General features: G+C 38.9%; 1 protein-coding gene across 1 annotated transcript; it reads right to left on the minus strand.

The window, feature by feature from the left end:
- Window positions 1-16780: 16780 nt before the first annotated feature.
- LOC132056872 (U-box domain-containing protein 16) lies at window positions 16781-19224 on the minus strand. Its single transcript, XM_059449262.1, has one exon. The coding sequence runs from the start codon at window positions 18974-18976 to the stop codon at window positions 16946-16948; it is 2031 nt and encodes a 676-aa protein (XP_059305245.1). The 5' UTR covers window positions 18977-19224; the 3' UTR covers window positions 16781-16945.
- Between the last annotated feature and the right edge of the window lie 1372 nt (window positions 19225-20596).

Here is a 20596-nt window from a genome sequence, read left to right on the forward strand (position 1 = left end):
AGCCGAGTATGAGGCTGTTATTACAGGTTTAAAACTTGCTTTGGAATATAGAGCGGAAAGTATCAAGGTACACTGTGATTCACAATTGGTGGTCAATCAGGTGAATGGAACTTTCAGTATAAAAGAACCATGAATGCAGAAGTACCAAACGCAGATATCAGACCTCTTTGCAAGATTCAAAGACTGGGGACTAGAGCAGATTCCACGGGAAATCAACGCGGAGGTCGACGGCTTAGCAAAATTGGCGTCGGTACGATCCCCGTAGTAGAACCGGGAAGCGAAGTGTGATCCGTTTATTGCGTCAATTGGTTGAGAAATTGAAGTACGCACAACAGGATCAACATATGATTGGAGAAATGAGATACTTGATTATTTGCAACAAGGGATTCTACCAGCAAATAAGAAAGAAGCACGAAAATTATGAGTAAAAGCAGCTAGATATTGCTTGGTTTACGGAGAGTTATATCGGAGAACCTTTGGAGGGCCGCTCGCTAAGTGTTTAAACCCAAGGGACACAGAACCCGCTATGCAACAAATGCATAGTGGATATTGTGGAAATCACTCTGGTGGGAGATCATTAGCCTGATGTTTGCTGCGTGCAGATTATTATTGGAATACAATGGGCAAAGATTCATAAAACTTTGTACGACGATGCAAAGAATGTCAAGCATATACATCTGCAATACATCAACCTGCAGAGCCTCTTCATTCAGTCATTAAATGGGGACTCGACATCATGAGACCATTCCCAGAAGCCAAAGGTAAAGTTAAAATTTTTACTTGTTGTAACTGACTATTTTTCTAAGTGGGTTGAAACAAGGGCATACGTAAAAATTGGACAAGAGCAAGTTATTAATTTCCTCCGGAAAGACATCATATGTCGATTCGGTATTCCAAAGAAAATAAGCTGTGATAACGGGAAGCAATTTATTAGAGCGGAGATAACAATTTTTCTCCAAAATCTCGGAATCAAGCGAATAACATCTTCACCATATCATCCATCCTGCAATGGACAGGCAGAATCAACAAACAAAACGATACTTAAAGTATTGAAAAGACGAATTGGCAACGCAAAAAGAAGTTGGCCTGATGTCCTCCCCAGAGGTTCTTTGGTCTTATCGAGTTACGCACAAACTAGTACGGAGAAACACCTTTTCATTAGTTTATGGAGCGGTGGCATTGGTGCGATTGAAGTAATGGAGCCAAGCATAAGATATGCACGATGCTGCGGATGCGAGAGAATATGGAAGCGATAAAGGATGGACTTGATCTATTAGAAGAACAGAGAATTGGCTACGATCAAGTTAACAACGAGAAAAAACAGATGGAAAGATCTATGACAATAAAGACCAAATTGCGTCAAATTAAAATTGGAGATTTGGTCATATGAATGGTAACTCCAGCCACCAAAATACCGAACGAGGGCAAACTAGGAGCAAATTGGGAAGGGCCCTATAGGGTTATAGCTGATGCAGGAAAAGGAGCATTTCAATTTGAAACTTTGGATGGGAAACTTGTCTCTAACAACTATAACATAAGCAACTTAAAGCTCTTCTATTCCTAACATCTAGTTGCATTCGACAAACTGTACTCTTTTTCCCTTACTCAGGTTTTATCCCATTTGGGTTTTACCGGGGAGGTTTTTAACGAGGCTGTAAGTAGAATATATGGGAATGGATTACGGAAATCATTGCTTAGTTCTTCGTACATCAAAACAAAACAATGGGGGATTATCACTAGGGACTGACAATAGAGGCTATCGCTCCAAAAATGTACGGAAAAGGCCTCCTGGCTCGACTTGTAAACTGATAATCATGATAGCAATAAAATTGATTATTACATGATCTTTGTGTTTTATAAGTTTGAATGGTATATTCATGATTCCAATCATACACACATACCACTATTTCCAATTGTACGAATGATGTATCCATGATTCCGATCATATGTACACAATAATAATGCAAATCATTTAAGTTAAATTCATAATGATTCCGATTCGGTTAAAAACACCTTCGAGTTAACAACGGCGGAATTTGACATTAAACTATAGCAAATTTTCCGAAAGGACAACATCAAACTTACAAGTCTACTTACAAGGATTTTGATATTAAAATTCTTAATCGGACTGATCACCCGTGAAGAGTTTTAATTAAAGAAAACTTTCAAGAGATTGTTTATAGTGAAGGCATAACATGAATGAAAGAATTTTTATTTATAAAAGCTAAATCCTTACAAAAGGAAGACACAAAATACAAACATTTAAACATAAGAAGAAGAAACTAGCGATGAAGAAGGAAGAGGGGCATCTTTGACAATTTGCACAGGAGGATCCTCGGAAACATCCCCGGTGTTGAAATCAATATTCGAATCCTCCCCGATTACGGTATCCTCAGGAGCAGGAGTAGCTGCATCTCTGGATTAACATAGCCACTTCATCTGAGGTGCCGACATCATTTTCCTCTTCAGCCATAGATTCATCCTGCCATCATATCTGAGGATTTCATTGGCTTCTTTCATGTTCTGATCAGCAACGACGAGGGCTTGAGCATGATCAAAAGAAGAAGGATTGAAAATCTTCAAAAAATCATGTTGAGCTCTGATAACAGCCCACCCGAGAATTTTCTGTTTTTCATCTTCAAAATCCTTCTCCATATCTTCAAGTCTTTGTTTGTATTTGTCTTTCCAACTCTAGATTTGCTTCGCAAATTCGCGCAATTTTTTAGCACGACCCATAACCTCCGAGAATTTTTTGTGGCTTTCTGCCGACATAACATTTTTCTTGCTGAGATCCCGATCTTTATCCGTTAACTCTTTTCGGAGAGCTTGAATATCATGTTTACTCTGATTTAAATCAATCAAGGCCTGTGCAAGCTCACTGGAGTCTTTGACATTCTTCAATTGCAAAGCATTGAAGTCAGATTCAAGTTTGCTGAGTTTGGAATTTTGATCCCACAATTTGTTTTGGAGATCAACTTTTAGCTGATTCGATTCCACCAATTTTTGCTTCAGATCACTGATGGCTAACTCTTCGTGCTTCGCTATACGAAAAGCTTTAGCTTTTTCTTTTTTGAGATCAGCAACTTGCTTTTGAAAATTTCTCTCATCAGCCCGATGTGCCACAATTTCGCATTTGGCCCTTTCTAACTCCTCATGCCGGAAGAATTTGTGCTCAGCGTTCAAGTCTTCGGCCGAGCCGAGTACGGCATTCTCTGCGAAGCTTTGGATAGAGTTTAGCCTCACCTTCGTCACGTTCAAGATTCCCGCATAAATATGTTTGAGCCTATATCAAAATTAATAAGGGTCAGAATATACAATGGAGGAAAATAAGAAGAAAAAAGAGGAAGGGAAGTGAAAATCTATACCTGAATCATAAGTCCAAGGGCAACCATAACCATTTGATGGGTAGGCATATCTTTCAAAATCATATTCTCCTTGGGGCCGATATAGTTATGAGAAAAATGACTCATCACGTAAGGATTGGCCAAAAGATTGTCCTCATTCGATAGTTCAAATGAACGATTACGATTGACAGTGAGAGGGTCAAAGGACTTCATCCAGATAGGACGGGATCATCCGCCTGAAGAAGTTGTGCTCGAGGATTAACCCCGTGAAATGTTTCCTTCTTTCCAAGCGTTTTTCCCTTTATCGGCTACGGTAAAACGGGAAACGGGTTGAGCGGTATTGTAAGGAACAGTAGGGGTACTTGTTCCTCGCCGTTGAAAAGGATAAATAGAAGTACCAGTAGGGATATCAGCAGCACTAGCATCAATGTTTTCAGTATCGACCAAGTCCTCGACATCGGCTACAGTCGCTTCACGAGAAGGAATTTTAACTTCAGCCTCAACAATACTACCAGGAAGACAACTCTCAGTCTTATCAGCAACTTCAGAAATAATATTATCGGGGATATCCACCTCGAAAACCACGGTATCCACCCAATTGACGGCTCCGCAACCGTATCGTTAATTTCTCCATGTTCTTCACCGGAGATTCATTTGAAATGACAACAATATCATAAGAAGTTAGAAACTCAACCCACCTTTTACGACGTAAAACTAAAAAAGGTTCTTCTTCAGAATCAATACTCTCGTCAATTAGCCTAAATTTACTTGGCGTACCTTCCGTCTTCTAGGGAGCAACATCTGACGATTCCGAAAGAGATTGTTTTCTCAATCTTTTCTTTTTCAGGGTAGGCTCGTCAACAGCCTTGGAATCCTTAATTTTGGCATTAGAGCTCTTACTAGTAAGAGATCTCATCTTTTCCAATGCGAGGTCACTCGGAAGAATCAGTCGTTTCTTTGCTACATGTTTCACCTTTTTCAAAGGACCTGAGAAAAAATAAAATGAATATAAGGTAAATTCATTCGCCATTACAAAGCAAGATATTTCTTTAATATCCTTAGCTCTACCTTTCACAGAGGCTTCGTCCGACTTCATGTCTTTAAGAGTACGAATACCCTTCGAAACGGCATACGCTCCCCATGTACGAACACTCGCAGAAGCTTAAATCACAGCTTCAGTAAACTCCCTTATGTTTGAAGGTTTAACCAGTCTAGGGTTAAAAGCTGTTGAACAAACGAGAAGTTTAAAAAGAGAAGATTGAGGTAATAAGGAAAAATAAGAAAAATAGTATTACCTCTCGCGTTCCATTTCTCCGGGAAGGTGCTAGCATCCCCGCTCACCAGTTGAGCAGTAGAGATAAAAACAAATTCGTCACACCGGTCATGACCATCCTCGCGATCTTCAAACAATTTATTGGATCCCCGAGCTCTAAACATAATCATAAAGCCTCGAATAAAACGGATCGAATTCAGATATAGAATATGATCAAGAGTAATGTTTACCTCGGCAAGGTGAGCAACATGCTCAAGTAATTGAAACAATCGCCAAACCCCGGAGGTAATTTGTGCCACACAAATTTTTAAACGACGACAAAATTCATCTATCAACGGCGAAAGGGGTAAAGTAAAGCCAATAGTGAAAGGATAGATATACACCGCAGAATATCTGGGAAGATGAGTAGTTGCGGACATACTCTCTCCGGGAACTACGATGTTGAGATTACAATTTGTCCAGTGGTACCTTTCCCAAACAGAATCAAAAGATTCCTCGGTAACGTGAGAAGTAATTGAAGACACTAAGACCACCTTTTCTTCATCTAGCTCCGAAACATCACGATTATCACCTTTCGGAAGAGAAATCTTTAAATCTGTAGTATGTGAAGGATTCTTCGGAATCACACTATCAACAGAAGGCAGATTCACATTTACCATGTCAGTTTCGTCATCACCAACATCAGAAGTTGGTGAAGGTGAAGATCTGGAAACAGCAACAGCAACAATAGCATCCGTCATAAATTTTTTAGGAGGCAATCTGCTCTTAAGTTTTTCAACACCCACATTGGGAGAAAGAGCATCAACAATGACGGTCTTTTCTGGTAAAATACTTTGAGAAGACGAAGGAGAAGACATGGTTGAGAATAGTTGGAAATAGACGCAGTCTAAGAAGTTAAAGAAGAAGAAGAAGAAGCAAAGATATTCAAAAAATTAAGGCGTGAATTGGAAATAAAAAAAATAAGAGGGTAAAAATCCGCCTTATAGAGGAATCATTATTGCATCAGAAACGGCGAGAAAATAAAGGGCACAGCAACAGCCACGTGCCCCACGTCTGACTTCATCATTAATGCAAGTCTTTTCAACTTCTGTGGTTATACCATGTACCCATCACGTTAGTGGCCACGATCTAACGTCAGTTGCAACTCTTCCTATTCCCTAATGAAATGATTCAAATGTCTAATCAAGGAAAAATTGATGAAAATCGGCGAGACAATTCTTCGGGAACATCTTTGTGATGAACCCGAAAAATTGAGGGACTATCTATATGGGTAAAAATTGAGCTTAAACACGTGGACCAACATGTGATTGACACGTATCAATTAAGACAATGGCATAGAAAGAACTAACGGTAATGCCGAGCACAGCATCTACGAAGAGGTAGGCGTCGATACCGACGACGTGGTCAACGAAGAGAACATCAACAGGAATAACATACGAGATCCTCTTGATTACGCATTAAATAGAATTAAAGCAGTAACGGCGAAATAATTTCTGACAGCCAGAATCAAGGAATTAAATTACAATCATTAATTCAGCAATTAATGATTGCCGTTACATACACACAATGGGAAAGGCACCAGAAAGGATCAAAGACCTATAAATAGTACTTTCTCTTGTATATCTAGGCATCGAATTCTTACTGGAAAATAGACTATTCTTGATTACTTTCCACTTATTATTTTTATTATTACTCTGTTTTTCTGATCATCAAGCTCTCAATCATTCTTGGCAAAGGAGAAATCCATTGCTACTATTCGTCACAATTGGCATAAGTTTACTTTTTCTCTTTATTTACTTTTTCTTATTCAATCTTTAATAACTTTCTTGTGTTAATTCAACCATTTTTATCGAATTACTACCAACTGTAGTTAACCTTATTTAACTTTTAACACAAATTTAACTATTTGGGCAAAATACGATTTTTGACTCAAACACTTTCCCAGTTTGCTTTGTAGTTCATCAAATCAATATCTAAGCACTACATTTCAATATGTTTTTAGGTATTCACTAAAAAGTTTAATTAGTTGAGCAAAGAAAATCACTTAAGAAATAAAATTGTACCAAGCCAAAGAAAGAAAAAAGTAACAAAAATGAATAACAAAAGAAACAGACAAGAACATACGAGATAACTAGCATCGACAACATTCAATGGATGGAGACGATAAGGTTTTCAAAAAATTCTTGAAGTAATTTAAATTCAAGTCAAACAAAATTTATTTTAAATAAAATTAGTAAAATTTCTCTTTACCCAGTGCGAAAAGAACAACAATAAATTTAAAGATAATACTTTTATAAATTTACTCTAGATATTTTTAGATGTAGATATAAAATTATAAAATATATTAATTACATCTCACATATAAACATCTTTATTAGAATCAAAATTTACATTGAAATACCGTGTCTTCTTACCTGATCAACTCATCTTCCCTAGTTTACATTCGACTACAGAATATTAATACTCGTTCCTTCCCATCAATGAACTACCGTGAGTCCGTTGATGCGCTTATGTCATATGATTGTAGTAGCCAAGACGATGTCGAAGCATTCCCCTTCCCATTGCATCTCAAGTAAATCATTTATGTCATGTCAAAATATACCAAGTGTACTCTTCAGACATACTATTACATGTTATCTCGCTATAGTAAACCAAAGTCATCGTTTAATAGTACTAATTCAAATAAAAACACCTTGCTCTTTGTTACTCTCTATGGTCGTATAGGCAACTTGCTAAATTTCCGAGCAACTATTTGTGAAACATAGCTATCGTGTAGCTTTCCATACAATCAATTCTCGTTCCTAGGGTTATTATTGTTAGGATTTAAAATCCCAAATCCGACTTTTTGTAAGCATTCCCTGTGAAAGATCGAGGGTCACAATGATTACTTAAATACCAATCTCCTTAGATACTTACGCCGTGATGTAAGCGAAGAATAAATAACACACACAGATTTATAGTGTTCACCCTCACGTGAGAGCTTACGTCCACGTTGTCGCCCAATTATTAAAGAAGAAATATTACAAGTGTTTACAACACTCAACCTCACAACCCCAATCCCAATGACACTCAAGAATTTTACCACACAAAATTCTCTCAAAGACCTTCTCTTACTTAGGCCTTTCACCAAGAGTATTTCTCTTAGATTTTTCTCTTTGGGATGTGTTGTCTTCTTCAATTTGGTGTGTTTAGCAAATGAGAAAGCTTCCCTATTTATAGGTGTGAGATGAACCTATTGATGTCATTGGTGACTCAAGCAAGCACTTGACAATTTGCCAAATACAAGAAGATGTTTTCTTCTTAAAACAAGGGAAGTTGTTTTCTTCCTCAAAACAAGGGAAGTGTTTTCTTCCCTAAAATAAGGGATGGACCCAACAAATCTCCCACTTGAAGACTAATTTTAATTTGTCTTCACACTTTGATCGAGCTCTTTCCTAGTTTCATACTTCGTACAGCTAACCGAAGCCGAGCATAGCTTCAGTTTGTCTATCGTCGCCTTTGTCACATGTTCGCCGGATTCCGACTCCTCGCGATCTTCTCAAGCACTAGCGCTCCATCTTCCAAAGTCGATCTAATGAAAATGGTACCGGAATCAGCATGGTAGATCGGTTTCTTTGCCAAATGAATGGCACTTTGGCTATCACAATATAGCACACTTCCCTCATGGTCTCGATCCAATTCCCCGTAAAAGATTGTAGCCACATCATTTCCTTTGTGGCCTCACGTCAAAGAACGTACTAACCACAACTAGAGAGAGCTACTATCTTTTGCAACTTGGAAACCCAAGAGATGGAAGGTGTAAACATACCCGGATGTGCTCTTTTTCTCTATCAATATCACCACCGTTGTCGCATCAACATACCCTTGCAATCCGTTTTTGATTTTCGGAAATACAGCCGAACTCGAGCCGCTCATATCCGAATATCCACTTCACGTACCTCCCGTTGTCGCTTTCCGATTGCTCATAAATCGGCCGACAACTCTAACGTACGTGCAATGTCCGGCCTTGTACATATCATTGCATACATAAGACTACCGATTGCGTATTAAGGTATCTTGTCCATCCGCTTCTTTTCATCCCTGACCGTTCCTTTGACAACCGAAAGTGTCCAGCCCAAGGAGTACCGATCGGCTTGGCATCATGCATGTTGAACCTTTTGATAACTTTCCTCACATATTCTTCTCAGAGAGTTTGATGCCCTCCTTGTTTGGCCAATTCATCCCAAGGATTTGCTTGGCAGCCTCCCAAATCCTTCATTGCAAACTCTTCCGATAACCCTTTTTTTCAACCGATCAATCTCCCGTAGGTTTGCTCCTACGGATTAGCATGTCGTCGACATAGAGTAAAGCATGTACGAGTCTTCAAATTTTTTGAAGTAACAAAGACAGTTGATCCGCTCGCACCTTGAAAAAATCAAATAAAGCGTCAAACTTTAAATACCAATCGTCTTGGGAGCCTCGTTTTAGTCCGTACGTGACTTTTTGAAGTTTGCACACCAGATTCTCCTTTCCCTTGACTTTGAATCCCTCCGGCTGTATCGCATGTAGATTTCTAGATCACCGTGAAGAAATGCAGTTTTCACGTCCATCTGTTGCGTATGTAGATTTTCCTTTGCTACCAAATTCAAGAACAAGCAGCTTCGATAGTCACCATCTTGACTACGGGAGAAAGATCTCCGTATAGTCGATGCCTTCTTTTCTGTTGAAATCCCTTTGATTTTTTATAACGCTTGCTTCCATTGGGTTCTTCCTTTATCCGATAAACCCATTTGTTTTGCAATGCCTTCTTATCCTTTGGCAACTCGGCTAACTCCCATGTATGATTTGCCGATAATCCATCTCATCTTTCATCGTTCGCTCCCCACTTGGTCGATTCATCGACTTGCATTCTTCATAACATTCCGCTCCCCTCTATCAGGCGAGTAGAATGAAGTTGAGGGATGGAGAGTACCCGTGAATCGGCTTCCGATCCCGGATGATCTACGCAGTCGTGATTGGCGTAAATTTGTTTCGTGGACTTTCATCAAGACTTTTTGTTTGTTCCTCTTCCTCGGGCCGTATATGTCTCTCAAATCGACTATTTCCGATTCCTTGTCCCGACATTCGAAATTTTTGCAACTTGTCTTTTTATGCGCCTCTTCGTTGAAGACAACATTCTCTTCGGATGATCTTCCGATTTTGTTCATCCCAAAATCGGTAACCAAGCTTCATGTCACCATAGCCAATAAAGTAACACTTCTTTGATTTTGGATCAAGCTTGCTTCTAGCCGTATCATCATTATGAACATATGATAAGCAGCCGAACACTTTCAGAAATGAAAGATTTACCTTCTTGCCACTCCAGACTTCTTCTGGAATTCTGAAATCCAAGGGAACTGACGGTCCTCGGTTAATTAAGAAGGCCGCGGTATTGACTGCATCTGCCGAATGTCTTGGGCAGTCCAGAGTGTATTCTCATACTCCGAGCACGCTCGTTCAACGTTCGGTTCATTCTTTCGGCTACTCCATTTTGTTGCGGCGTTCAGAATAGTCTTCATCATCTTGATTCCATTATCGGACAATACCGTTTGAAATCACCATCAATGTATTCTCCGCCGTTGTTCCTCAAACACTTCAACTTGAGGTTTGTTTCATTCTCGACCATGGCTTTCCATCTTTTGAATACACTAAACACATCGGATTTATTTTTCATAAAATAAACCCACACCTTCCTGGTGAATCATCAATGAAGGTCACGTAGTAGTGTGATCCTCCAAGAGGGAACAAGTAGGTCCCCACACGTCCGTGTGCACCAATTCCAGCTTTCGACCTTCAACTCCCTGCTCGCATTTGAGAAGCTTACTCGCTTTTGTTTTCCGAGAACGCCTCTCACACGTATGAAGGTCCACCGTCTTCGACTCCGAATTAAGCCATTTGTCACCAAACTTCATCCCCTTCGGGCGATATGTCCCGGTACAATGCCACAAATGTTGTCTTCTTTGTGTTGTCAACCACAAAGAATGCAGTATCACGACAACCTAGTCGTCATGTAGAAGTGCCAATCTTCTTTCTCGCCAACTACCATAGCACCTTTCACCTTCCAAGACCCATTACCAAAATCGAGATCATATCCCTCATCATCAAGTGACCTACCGAGATCGTTTCGCGTCAGCTTTGGAACATGTCTAACTTTTGTAATCTTCCACGAGGATCCATTTGACATCTTCAAATTAATAATGCCAACAACGTCTAGCGGCTCTCCATCGGCTAAATAAACTTTGCCGAGATTCCCGTACCACGTAGTTTGTCATTATATCATGATGTGGGGTGGTATGAAAGGACGCTCCCCGAGTCAAGCACCCAAGAGTCTATCGGGTCAACCGATAGCAACAACGCATCGCCAATGTCTTCCGTAGCGACGTTGATTCCAACCCTTGCCGTCCTCCTTCTTTGGCGCCTAAGCTTTTTTCTTGAAGTGACTTTGGTTTTCCCTGCAAACACTCATGTGTTCGTCACCGTCCGGATCGACCCCCATTCCTTGACTTCGATATTTCGGTTGTAGTTAATTAGCGTAACTCGTCGATGCCTCTCCGCATCCGTCCCGCGCACCTCCTCGCAAGGATACGATCCCTAACATCGTTGAACTTTAGTTTGTTCGAGAATTACTAACCGCTCGCTCTCATTGGCTCCCATTATTTGGGTAGGATGCCAACAAAATTAGAGCTTGCACTTCATCATCAAAATCAATTTTTACCGATGACAATTGATTTACAATGGTATTGAATTCATTTTACGTGTAAAGAACATACGAGCATTTTCCATCATCTTTAGATGAAATAGTTTTCTTCATGAGAAATACCTTATTATTTGCCGAAGGTTTCTCATACATATCGACAATACCTTCGTCATATCTCGGTGGTCTTTTCCTTTGCCACGTTGTGAGCAACGTTCTTTGACAAATGTTTGACTCCCAGAACTTGTCGTCGGCGAGATCCCATGCTTCATCTCCCTTTTTTGGACTCAAGGTTCAAGTTTTTTCTCGCCATATAAATAATCTTCAATTTGCATTCTCCGAATGCAAAAATGCGTTCAATTTACCGATGCCGTGCGTCGTACCATCTTCGCCTCCCCATCGTTTCTAAATCACAACACAACCCGTTGCTCGATACCAGCTTGTTAGGATTTAAAATCCCAAATCCGACTTTTAAGCGATTCCCGGAAAGATTGGAGGGTCACAAATGGACCACTTAAATACCAATCTCCTTCGACGAGAACCTACTTACGCCGTGATGTAAGCGAAGAATAAATAACACACACGATTTATAGTGGTTCACCCTCAATGTGAGAGCTACGTCCACGTTGTCGTCGTGCATCTTATTAAAGAAGAAATATTACAAGTGTTTACAACACTCAACCTCACAACCCCAATCCCAATGACACTCAAGAATTTTACCACACAAAAATTCTCTCAAAGACCTTCTCTTACTTAGGCCTTTCACTAAGTATTTCTCTTAGATTTTTCTCTCTTTAGTGTATGTCTTCTTCAATTTGGTGTGTTTAGCAAATGAGAAAGCTTCATTTATAGGTGCGAGATGAACCTATTGATGTCATTGGTGACTCAAGCAAGCACTTGACAATTTGCCAAATACAAGGAAGATGTTTTCTTCCTTAAAACAAGGGAAGTGTTTTCTTCCCTCAAAACAAGGGAAGTGTTTTCTTCCCTAAAATAAAGGATGGACCCAACAATTATCTGACTAAAGTGTCCTAAATCACGACCTCACTCAATTGAGTTCCTGAGCCAAAATTGTTGTTTATAACCTTTTATCTTTTGGATCTTCTACTCCCACATCACAAGAAACACGATGTCATCCCAAATCCGTTGGTGCCCAAACTAAGAACGTATCCTCAACATCGCATTGGAAAGACAACGACAAAGCTCAGAGATGGTTGAAAGTAGTATTTTCAAAGGTGTTTTTGGGGCGAGTTCCGGGTGGGGCACATAAAAAAGCTCAGAGACGCAAATGAAAGGCATAGATTCATAGGGCGTACGCCCTAGAATTTGGGGCGTTAGCCTCGGGTGCAAAAGCATAAGCCCCGAGCGTAAAAGCGTATGCTTCGGGCGTTAATTTTGATTTTTGTTGTTTTAAAAGTATTTTTACTATAAATAATATTTTTTATTATTGGCGTAATGATATTTATATTTATGCTATCAAGTTTAAATGTTGTGGTGATTTTTCTAAAAATATGTAAATATAAATAAAGAAAGCAATTTTCATAGAAAATAGCACTGCCACAAATAGTTTTTTTTTTAGATGATTATGCCTGAAATTGATAGGATAAAAATTTCATAGCGCTATGCTCCTGAGACAACTTTATCTATTTTTTGTCATTGCTCTTACACTTGTTGTCCTTCCCCTTCTTTTAAATATATAAACAAAAATAAGTTCAAATATAAATTGAGTGTGGGAAAGACTAGTAGAGTAGAGATCGATGATGATTTCAGTTTAAAGATTATCTCAACTATTACCATTTTTTGTGTTGTTACATTTCTCAAATAATAATTATAATAATTTTTGCTATATTATTGGTGTTTTAATTAAATTTATTTGCAGAATTTTAATGATGATTTTTTAAACTTATTTTCTATGTAATAAATTATAAAATTAAAGATACATGAGACTTACACCTCGTAGATTTATGAGACTTACTCCCTGTGTTTCGGGACTTACGGCTCGACCTGTGCTGTGTAAAACCTGTCGCCTCGTGCCCCCTCCTCTTAAAACATTGGTTGAAAGTTTTCGAATTTTAAATTATATGACTTTTAAATGTTTGATGAGACAATTTAACTAAAGGTACCTTAAGTTTTGAGTTAAAAGAAGGTGACCTAGACCAGGTCAACAATGATTAAGTGAAAATGGTTTGGTTATAACTATTAAAAATTTAGGGGTTAAGATTAAAATTTCAAAAATTCTTTAAAAAACATCCCTTCCACTTTCTAATTTTAAAATTTGAATTTCCCCCTCTCCTATTTACCTTTTCATCTTATTTTTCCTTCTCTCTTTCCCTTCTTTATTTCTCTCTCCTCCTCCTCCCTCGTCGTTGTCGTCGTCTTGATCTTTTTCACCACGTCTTCTTGTTCTTGTTCTTCTCCTTTTAAATTCCCGTTCAATTTGAATTTCCCCCTCCTCTCTACCTTTTCATCTTATTTTTTCTTCTCTCTTTCTTCTTCTTGTTCCTCCTCCTCCTCCTCCTTCTTCTTCTTCTTCCTCCTTTCCTCTTCCTCCTCCTCCTTCTCCTTCGTCGTCGTCTTCATCTTTTTCACCGCGTCTTCTTCTTTTTCCTCTTCCTCCTCCTCCTTCTCCTTCGTCGTCGTCTTCATCTTTTTCACCGCGTCTTCTTCTTTTTCTTCTTCTTATTATATGGACTGTTTTGCTCTGGCCATGAGAATTTATGGAGAAATCTTTTTTTTTTTTTTGTTCAAGTCATCGAAGAAAATTCTGTAGAAAATCCAACAAATTTAGAAGTTGTTGGAACAACTTTCGAAGTCATTGCAACAATTACTGTATTTTGTTGTAAAAATTTCGATAGTTATTGCAACAACTTCAAAATTAATTGCTAGAACTACTAAATCTGTTGCAACAACTCAGTATTTATATCGCAAATAATTTACTTTAGTTGTTGAACTTATGTAGAAGGTGAACAATGGAAAGTGAGGCGTAGGAGGTGGAGGAGGAACCAGTGGAGAAGGAGGTATAGGAAGAGGAAGAGGAGGCGGAGGTTATGGTGGCGGATGAGGAGGCGGAGGTTATGGAAGGGGGAGGAGGGTGAGGTGGGAAGTAGGGACCTATTTTAAAAAAACTTGAGTCACCTACCTTTAATTTTGAAACTCATAAATAACTTATAATTGAACACGCATGTTAGATATTGATAAAGCTAGATATATACGAGGAATAAATGAGTGGAAAAATCTCTACTGGATTGGAAAACTTAGTAGTGTCTGGGAGGGAAAGTTCATAGCATTGCAAGGAAACCTAGCATATTTTTTAAAATCACTAGTCATCACCGTGTATAATATATTTGTCTTTATTTATATGGGAACTTCATTTAAAGAGTTCTACTATTAATCTTCTTCAAAGTCCTATATATTGGATAGGTTTAAAAGATTACCACTTTATATAATACGGTTCAAACAATGAACATCCTTCTCTTCTTTCCCTTCTTTCTTTCTTCTCCTCTTTCGGCTTCTCCTTCTTCTTCTCCTCTTTCGGCTTCTCCTTCCCCTTCTCCTCTTCCTTCTCCTTCTTCTGCTCATTCTACTCCTCCTTCTGCTCCTTCTTCTCCTCCTCGCGTCCTTCTCCTCCTCCTTCTCCTTATGGGAACTTTCTTCTATTAATTATTTTTGAAATGCTAATTTTCCAGTCTGCTCTAAGGCGATAAGGAAAAAGAGAGGGGCCTTAGGTGGAAAAAAAGGTAAAGTTGCAGGAGAGACCCCACTTTATCATGGATGCTTCAGTTACTGAAGATCTTCTTCTTCTTTTTCTCCTCCTCCTCTACCTCCTCCCCCTTCTTCTTCTTCTTTTTCTTCTTCTTCTTCTTCTTCTTTCATTGTGTCTTCTTCTTCTCCTCCTTTTTTTCTTCTTTTTTCTTACTCTACAGGCTTCTTTGCCTTGGTCATGAGAATTTGTAAAGAATGATTTTTTCAAGTCATCGAAGGACATTTTGTAGAAAACCCAATAAATTTTAGAAGTTGGAAAGTTGCAACAATTACTGTATTTTGTTGCAACAACTTCAGAATTTATTGCAACAACACAGTATTTGTTGCACTATTGCAAATAATTTACTTAAGTTGTTGGATTTACCGCCTAAGGTGACGGGCGGAAAGTGAGGCGAAGGAGGGGGAGGAGGAGGCGGAGCCGAGGGAGAGGGAGGCAGAAGAGGAGGAGGTAGAGGTAGTGGTGGCAGAGGAGGAGAAGGTGTAGGAGGCGGAGGTGATGGTGGAGGAGACGGAGGATGGGAGTGAGGGGGAGGGAGAAGTAGGGGCTTTGTGTAAATAACAAAACATGAAGACTTTTAAAATTATTGTAATTAACACTAATCTCAAAAGTGTCATCCTTATCTATTTATAAAACTTGAGTCACCTATCTTTAATTTTGAAACTCATAAGTAATTATAATTTAATCACGCATGTTAGATATAGATAAAGCTAGATATATACAAGGAATAAATGAGAGGAAGATTCTCTACTAAAATGGAAAACTCAGTAGTGTTACGTTTGAGAAGGGAAGTTCATGACATTGCAAGGAAACCCGGCATATTTCTTAAGATCACCCGTCACCACCGGATCTAATATATTTTTCTTTATTTATATTGAGACTTCATTTAAAGAGTTCTAACATTAATCTACTTCAAAGTCCTATATATTAGATATGTTTAAAAGATTACCACTTTATATAATACGGGTCAAACAATGAAAAGGAGAAAATTAGGAGAAAATTTAAGACTTTTAAGATTTCCTACTTAATTCATACGAGGAATTACCTAATTTTAGTTAATTAGAAGTCCTAAATATTTGGAAAATTATTAAATTATAATTCTATCCAATATGAAATCTATTTTTAAAAGATATAAAAATCAAACCACATTTTGCTTCGGAGTTTCATGCTTTTATATACATAATTAAAGATAGATATAGGTTATGCCCGTGTGACTTAGTGGTCAACGAAGTGGGTTGAGATACATGATACTCGTGCTAGTGTTAGTTGGAGATTGCAGGTACCACGTGAAATTAGTCGATGTGGGAACAAGTTAGTCCGAACACCACACCTTTAATTAAAAAAAAAAAGATATAGATTATGCCTATCTTGCTTCCACTTAGTAGTCCATAATGCAAGACCTAGGAATTTATAGTTCATTTTGTGGTTCATGTCACTATAATCGTATCAAAAGATTAGCTCACAACTAAGATCATTAATGTGTCCTAAATGCTAAAAGAAAATACTCATATATAAAGCTCAACATAAGCCAACCACACCAGCTACAAAGTAATCAGCTTTCAATATAAATTGGCACACTAAAGAGCATCCAGTGATTGACTGTAGTTGACTAGTAATTACATTAAAGTTCAGGATCCGTAAAAGATAAAATGATCACACAGCAAAATGTGTAGAACAAAAATATTCACAGCTCGTATGGAAATTTATTTCTATTTTCTTCAACTTGGAAAAGGTATAAACAATTGTACAATTCACAAAGGACTTAAGACTCAAATGTTACAGTTTGTTGTTCAGGTTTCCTGTAACCAAATAAACAAAAGAACCAACTTTTTCCATATTTGAACCAAAAAAAAAAATTAACCTGGCAATGCTATTCTTGTTGCAGTATTCATATTCACATCTGAATAAGCCCCTGATGCCACTTCTGCATCTAATCCCGCAGCCCATCTCCTTAGCACCCTCAACAAAGTTGCAGCTTTTCTTCTAGCCCTCCCTGTTCCCATTCCCATTATTTCCCAAATTACCCTCTCTATCCCTTGAACCGTCGCCAGTTCCGCCACCATCTCCGATCCCCCTTTCCGACACATGTTCACTAGCGTCGCGGCACAGCTCTCTCGTGCCCTATCAGTGCCATCCCTTAACACTATGGCCAGTTTTTTCATCAATGGATACGCGGCTGCGACAGCCACCAATCCACCCTTCTTCACCACCACTTCGAGTATTGTAACCGCCTCTTCCGGTAATCCATCCATAATCTCCTCCACCATTTCCACCACCCCGCCTTCGATCAACTTCCCGACTGCCTCCCTATCTCCCGCCAAATTCAAAATTGCCACTAATGCATCCCTTTTCGAATTTGTTGGCCCCTCGCGCGCTAAATCCATCAGTCCCTTCACGACACGGGTCTTCCTAGCCAACCTCTTTTTGTATGCTGGTATACCTGACAAGCTAAAAATCGTTGCTGCCGCGTTCCCCTTAGCCTCCCACGTGGCACCTGACCGTAACACTTCGATAACTCCGTTTAAAACTCCATCCGTTTCCATTATCCTCGTCTTGTTTGCTTCCAGAATTGACAGATTGAGAATTGTTGTAACGGCGTTAACTTGCAGGCTCGGTTGCTCCGAGCCTAATAGCTTAACCAACAACGGCAAAGCTGAAGCTTCAGCAATACAGGCTCGGCTATCCGAGTCTGTCTTAGCTAAAACCCGAAGCTCATGAACAAGCCGGTTAGCCGAGTCAACGGATTGCGAAGCCTTCAACTTGTTGATCAAAAACGACACCGTCATTCGGGTAGCTTCCAACGCCGTTTTATTCGTAACAACACCATTAGATTTAACGTTCAACTCCGTTGACTCGAACGGTATTTTCTGTTCTCTACACCACATAGCTATCAAATTCTTCAACGCTGAATTCGGTATTAAATCCGTGTGGGCCAACGTTTGACCGGTTTTGGGACACGTGGTATGACCGGATTCGAACCAAAGGGTTATCGAACTTCTGTCATATGTTTGACCCGTGGAAACAACCGCTGGGTCTCTCATTATGTCAAGAGAAATCGGGCACCGGAAATCAGCCGGAACACTAATATCAGCAGCTGCAGCAGCCGCCCGCCGCCTCCGGGAATTCGTCCTCGGGGTCGAACCGCCGTATAACACGCATTTAGCATATCGAACAAATCCTATCAACGCGATGATGTCGGATTTCGCTTTCTCATCAGTTTGGCTTTGAATTTCCTCTTCCAACAACTCAATTTCATCCCTGCAACTCGTAGAATCACGCAAAGTCAACTTGTCGAAAATATCCGCTAATTTACACGTATCAGGGACAATTTCTTTTTCGATTCTATCAAGCATTTCAACAACTTGAGATCGTAAATGTCGATCCTTGGGATCAAGATACGCGAATTTCTCCGAACACTGCTTCGTTACGAGAATCAACAACTCCTGGACATCGTCGTTTAATCTGAGCTTTTTAGCAGGAAGAATATCCAATAAAGTAGACAACTCAAGAGTAAGTTCATGAAAAATATTGGAGTAGACATCAACTTGCATAAGTAGCCACATCTTACTACAATTACGACAATCTTCAAGTAATGTTTTCATGCGCTGTAAGACTATGTATAATTCATCGAAACATAATATTGCGGAAGGTGGAAAGTACTGAATAGGGTGTATTTCTTCGAACAAGATTGATAAAAGCTTGGATTTCCTGATAATGGACGACGTATTTCTTTTGAGGAGAAATAAAAGAGGTTGTAGAGTTGATATTTCTGATGATAAGAGATAAAGGGAATGGAGGAGATTTCGATCGGAGAGGTTTGGTGATACGAAAGAGCTCGCCGAGGGACGACGTTTTCTCGGCGGGAAAGATTCAGGTGAAACTGCCATGTATCTAATGATTTGATTGTCTGAAAGAACAAGACTACTCTGAACAACCAAATATATGTTGAATTTGAATCGTCTATTTAGACGAAATCAAATTAAAAGAGGTGTGAAAAATTGAACAAATCAAAGAATGAATGAAGAATCTGTTATGGGGATGAGAAGACTTTTCTTGGAAGGGATAGGGGAGTTTGGGAAAATGGAAAGTATTGGATGAGTTGTAATGGGACCGACTGTTTTATCCAACTTGCTGCCTTTTTCAGGCACTTTAATTCTTAATTTATATATTATTATATTAATGCGTTTTAGTTATTTGGTTAGAGAATTAGGTTTTGTTTAAAGTTAAATAAACATTCAGAGTTCAAACTATACCACTGGTTATAACACGTTAATTACCACTCCCTCTGTTCCAAAATAAATGTCACTTTAGCAAAAATAATTTGTTCCAAAATAAATGTCATCTTAGTCATTCAAGACAAAAATTGGCAAGTATTTCTAATTATGCCCTTAACATTAAAGAAACTGTCATATTTAATATTACTCAATTTTTAAAAAAATAATTAAATAGGATAGTTTGTAAACTCATATATATTTATTAATTTCTTAATAGACATGATTTTTGCTAAGATGACACTTATTTTGGGACGAAGGGAGTAGTAAGTTATCACCTATTCTATGTTATCAACTAATGTTTAATGTATACCAAGTTAAATCCATAAGCAAGTTTGTGCACGGTAAAAACCGAAGCAATTTGTTACGGTAAAAATCGGAGTAAAAATTGCAGCTGTCCGATGCAAGGTCGAAGAAGAACAAGTTCATTAGCCTTAGGTAAGATCGAAGGGAACGAGAGTCGAGGAGTTGTGAGTTTTTTGAACTAAGTGTCAAAAACCGAGGGTATGTTGATAAGCACAGAAAACCCGAACCTGAGGAGAAGATGAGGAGAAGAAATTTGACATAGGCTCGGAGTATATGTTAAGGGTCAGGCTACACGTCACCTAACCGTTTACGCCATTTGCGATGACATCCGTACGGATGTCAGAACATTTGTACGGACGCCGCCTTATCCATTTTAGGGTTTCCTTAAAGGGCCTTTTTTAGGATGTGCATCGAGGCCCATCTATTTGTACTTATAAATAGGGTGTGTACCCCTTTATTTTAGGGCTAGCTTTTACTATTTTTATCATACTTGTAATCGTAAAAGACAGAGAGGAGTTTCATTCTTGCCGATTGGCTCCTGACAGAGAAGCAATTTCTAAAATCGGATCAATTCTCAGAGTCTACAATTTGGTTTCTTGAGCTTTACTTTCTCTTGTTCATCAATATACATTTATCATTTGCATATTATTATTATACGTAACTCATTAATCTAGCCACGTATCCTATAAACCACATACAAATTTAATTGTTACCATTTTAAGGGTAAACAGTTTGGCGCCCACCGTGGGGCATAGGATAATAGTGGTGATTATTTGACAACTCCATCTTTCACTTGTTCTTTGAAACCTTGTGACTCAGGTAATTTCGAGATGGCAAGCAGTGGCCAATCTGGGCAACTGAACAACAATGAGCTAATCGGTGAAAACGACAACAACAACGGGTTGCCGAACCCGAACACACGCCCTGTTG

Source organism: Lycium ferocissimum, chromosome 5 (assembly GCF_029784015.1).
Source record: "Lycium ferocissimum isolate CSIRO_LF1 chromosome 5, AGI_CSIRO_Lferr_CH_V1, whole genome shotgun sequence".
Lineage (NCBI taxonomy): Eukaryota > Viridiplantae > Streptophyta > Magnoliopsida > Solanales > Solanaceae > Lycium > Lycium ferocissimum.

Excerpts from the sequence above, each read along its gene's own strand:
- LOC132056872 (XM_059449262.1), bottom strand. The coding sequence starts at position 18,976 with ATGGCAGTTTCACCTGAATCTTTCCCGCCGAGAAAACGTCGTCCCTCG.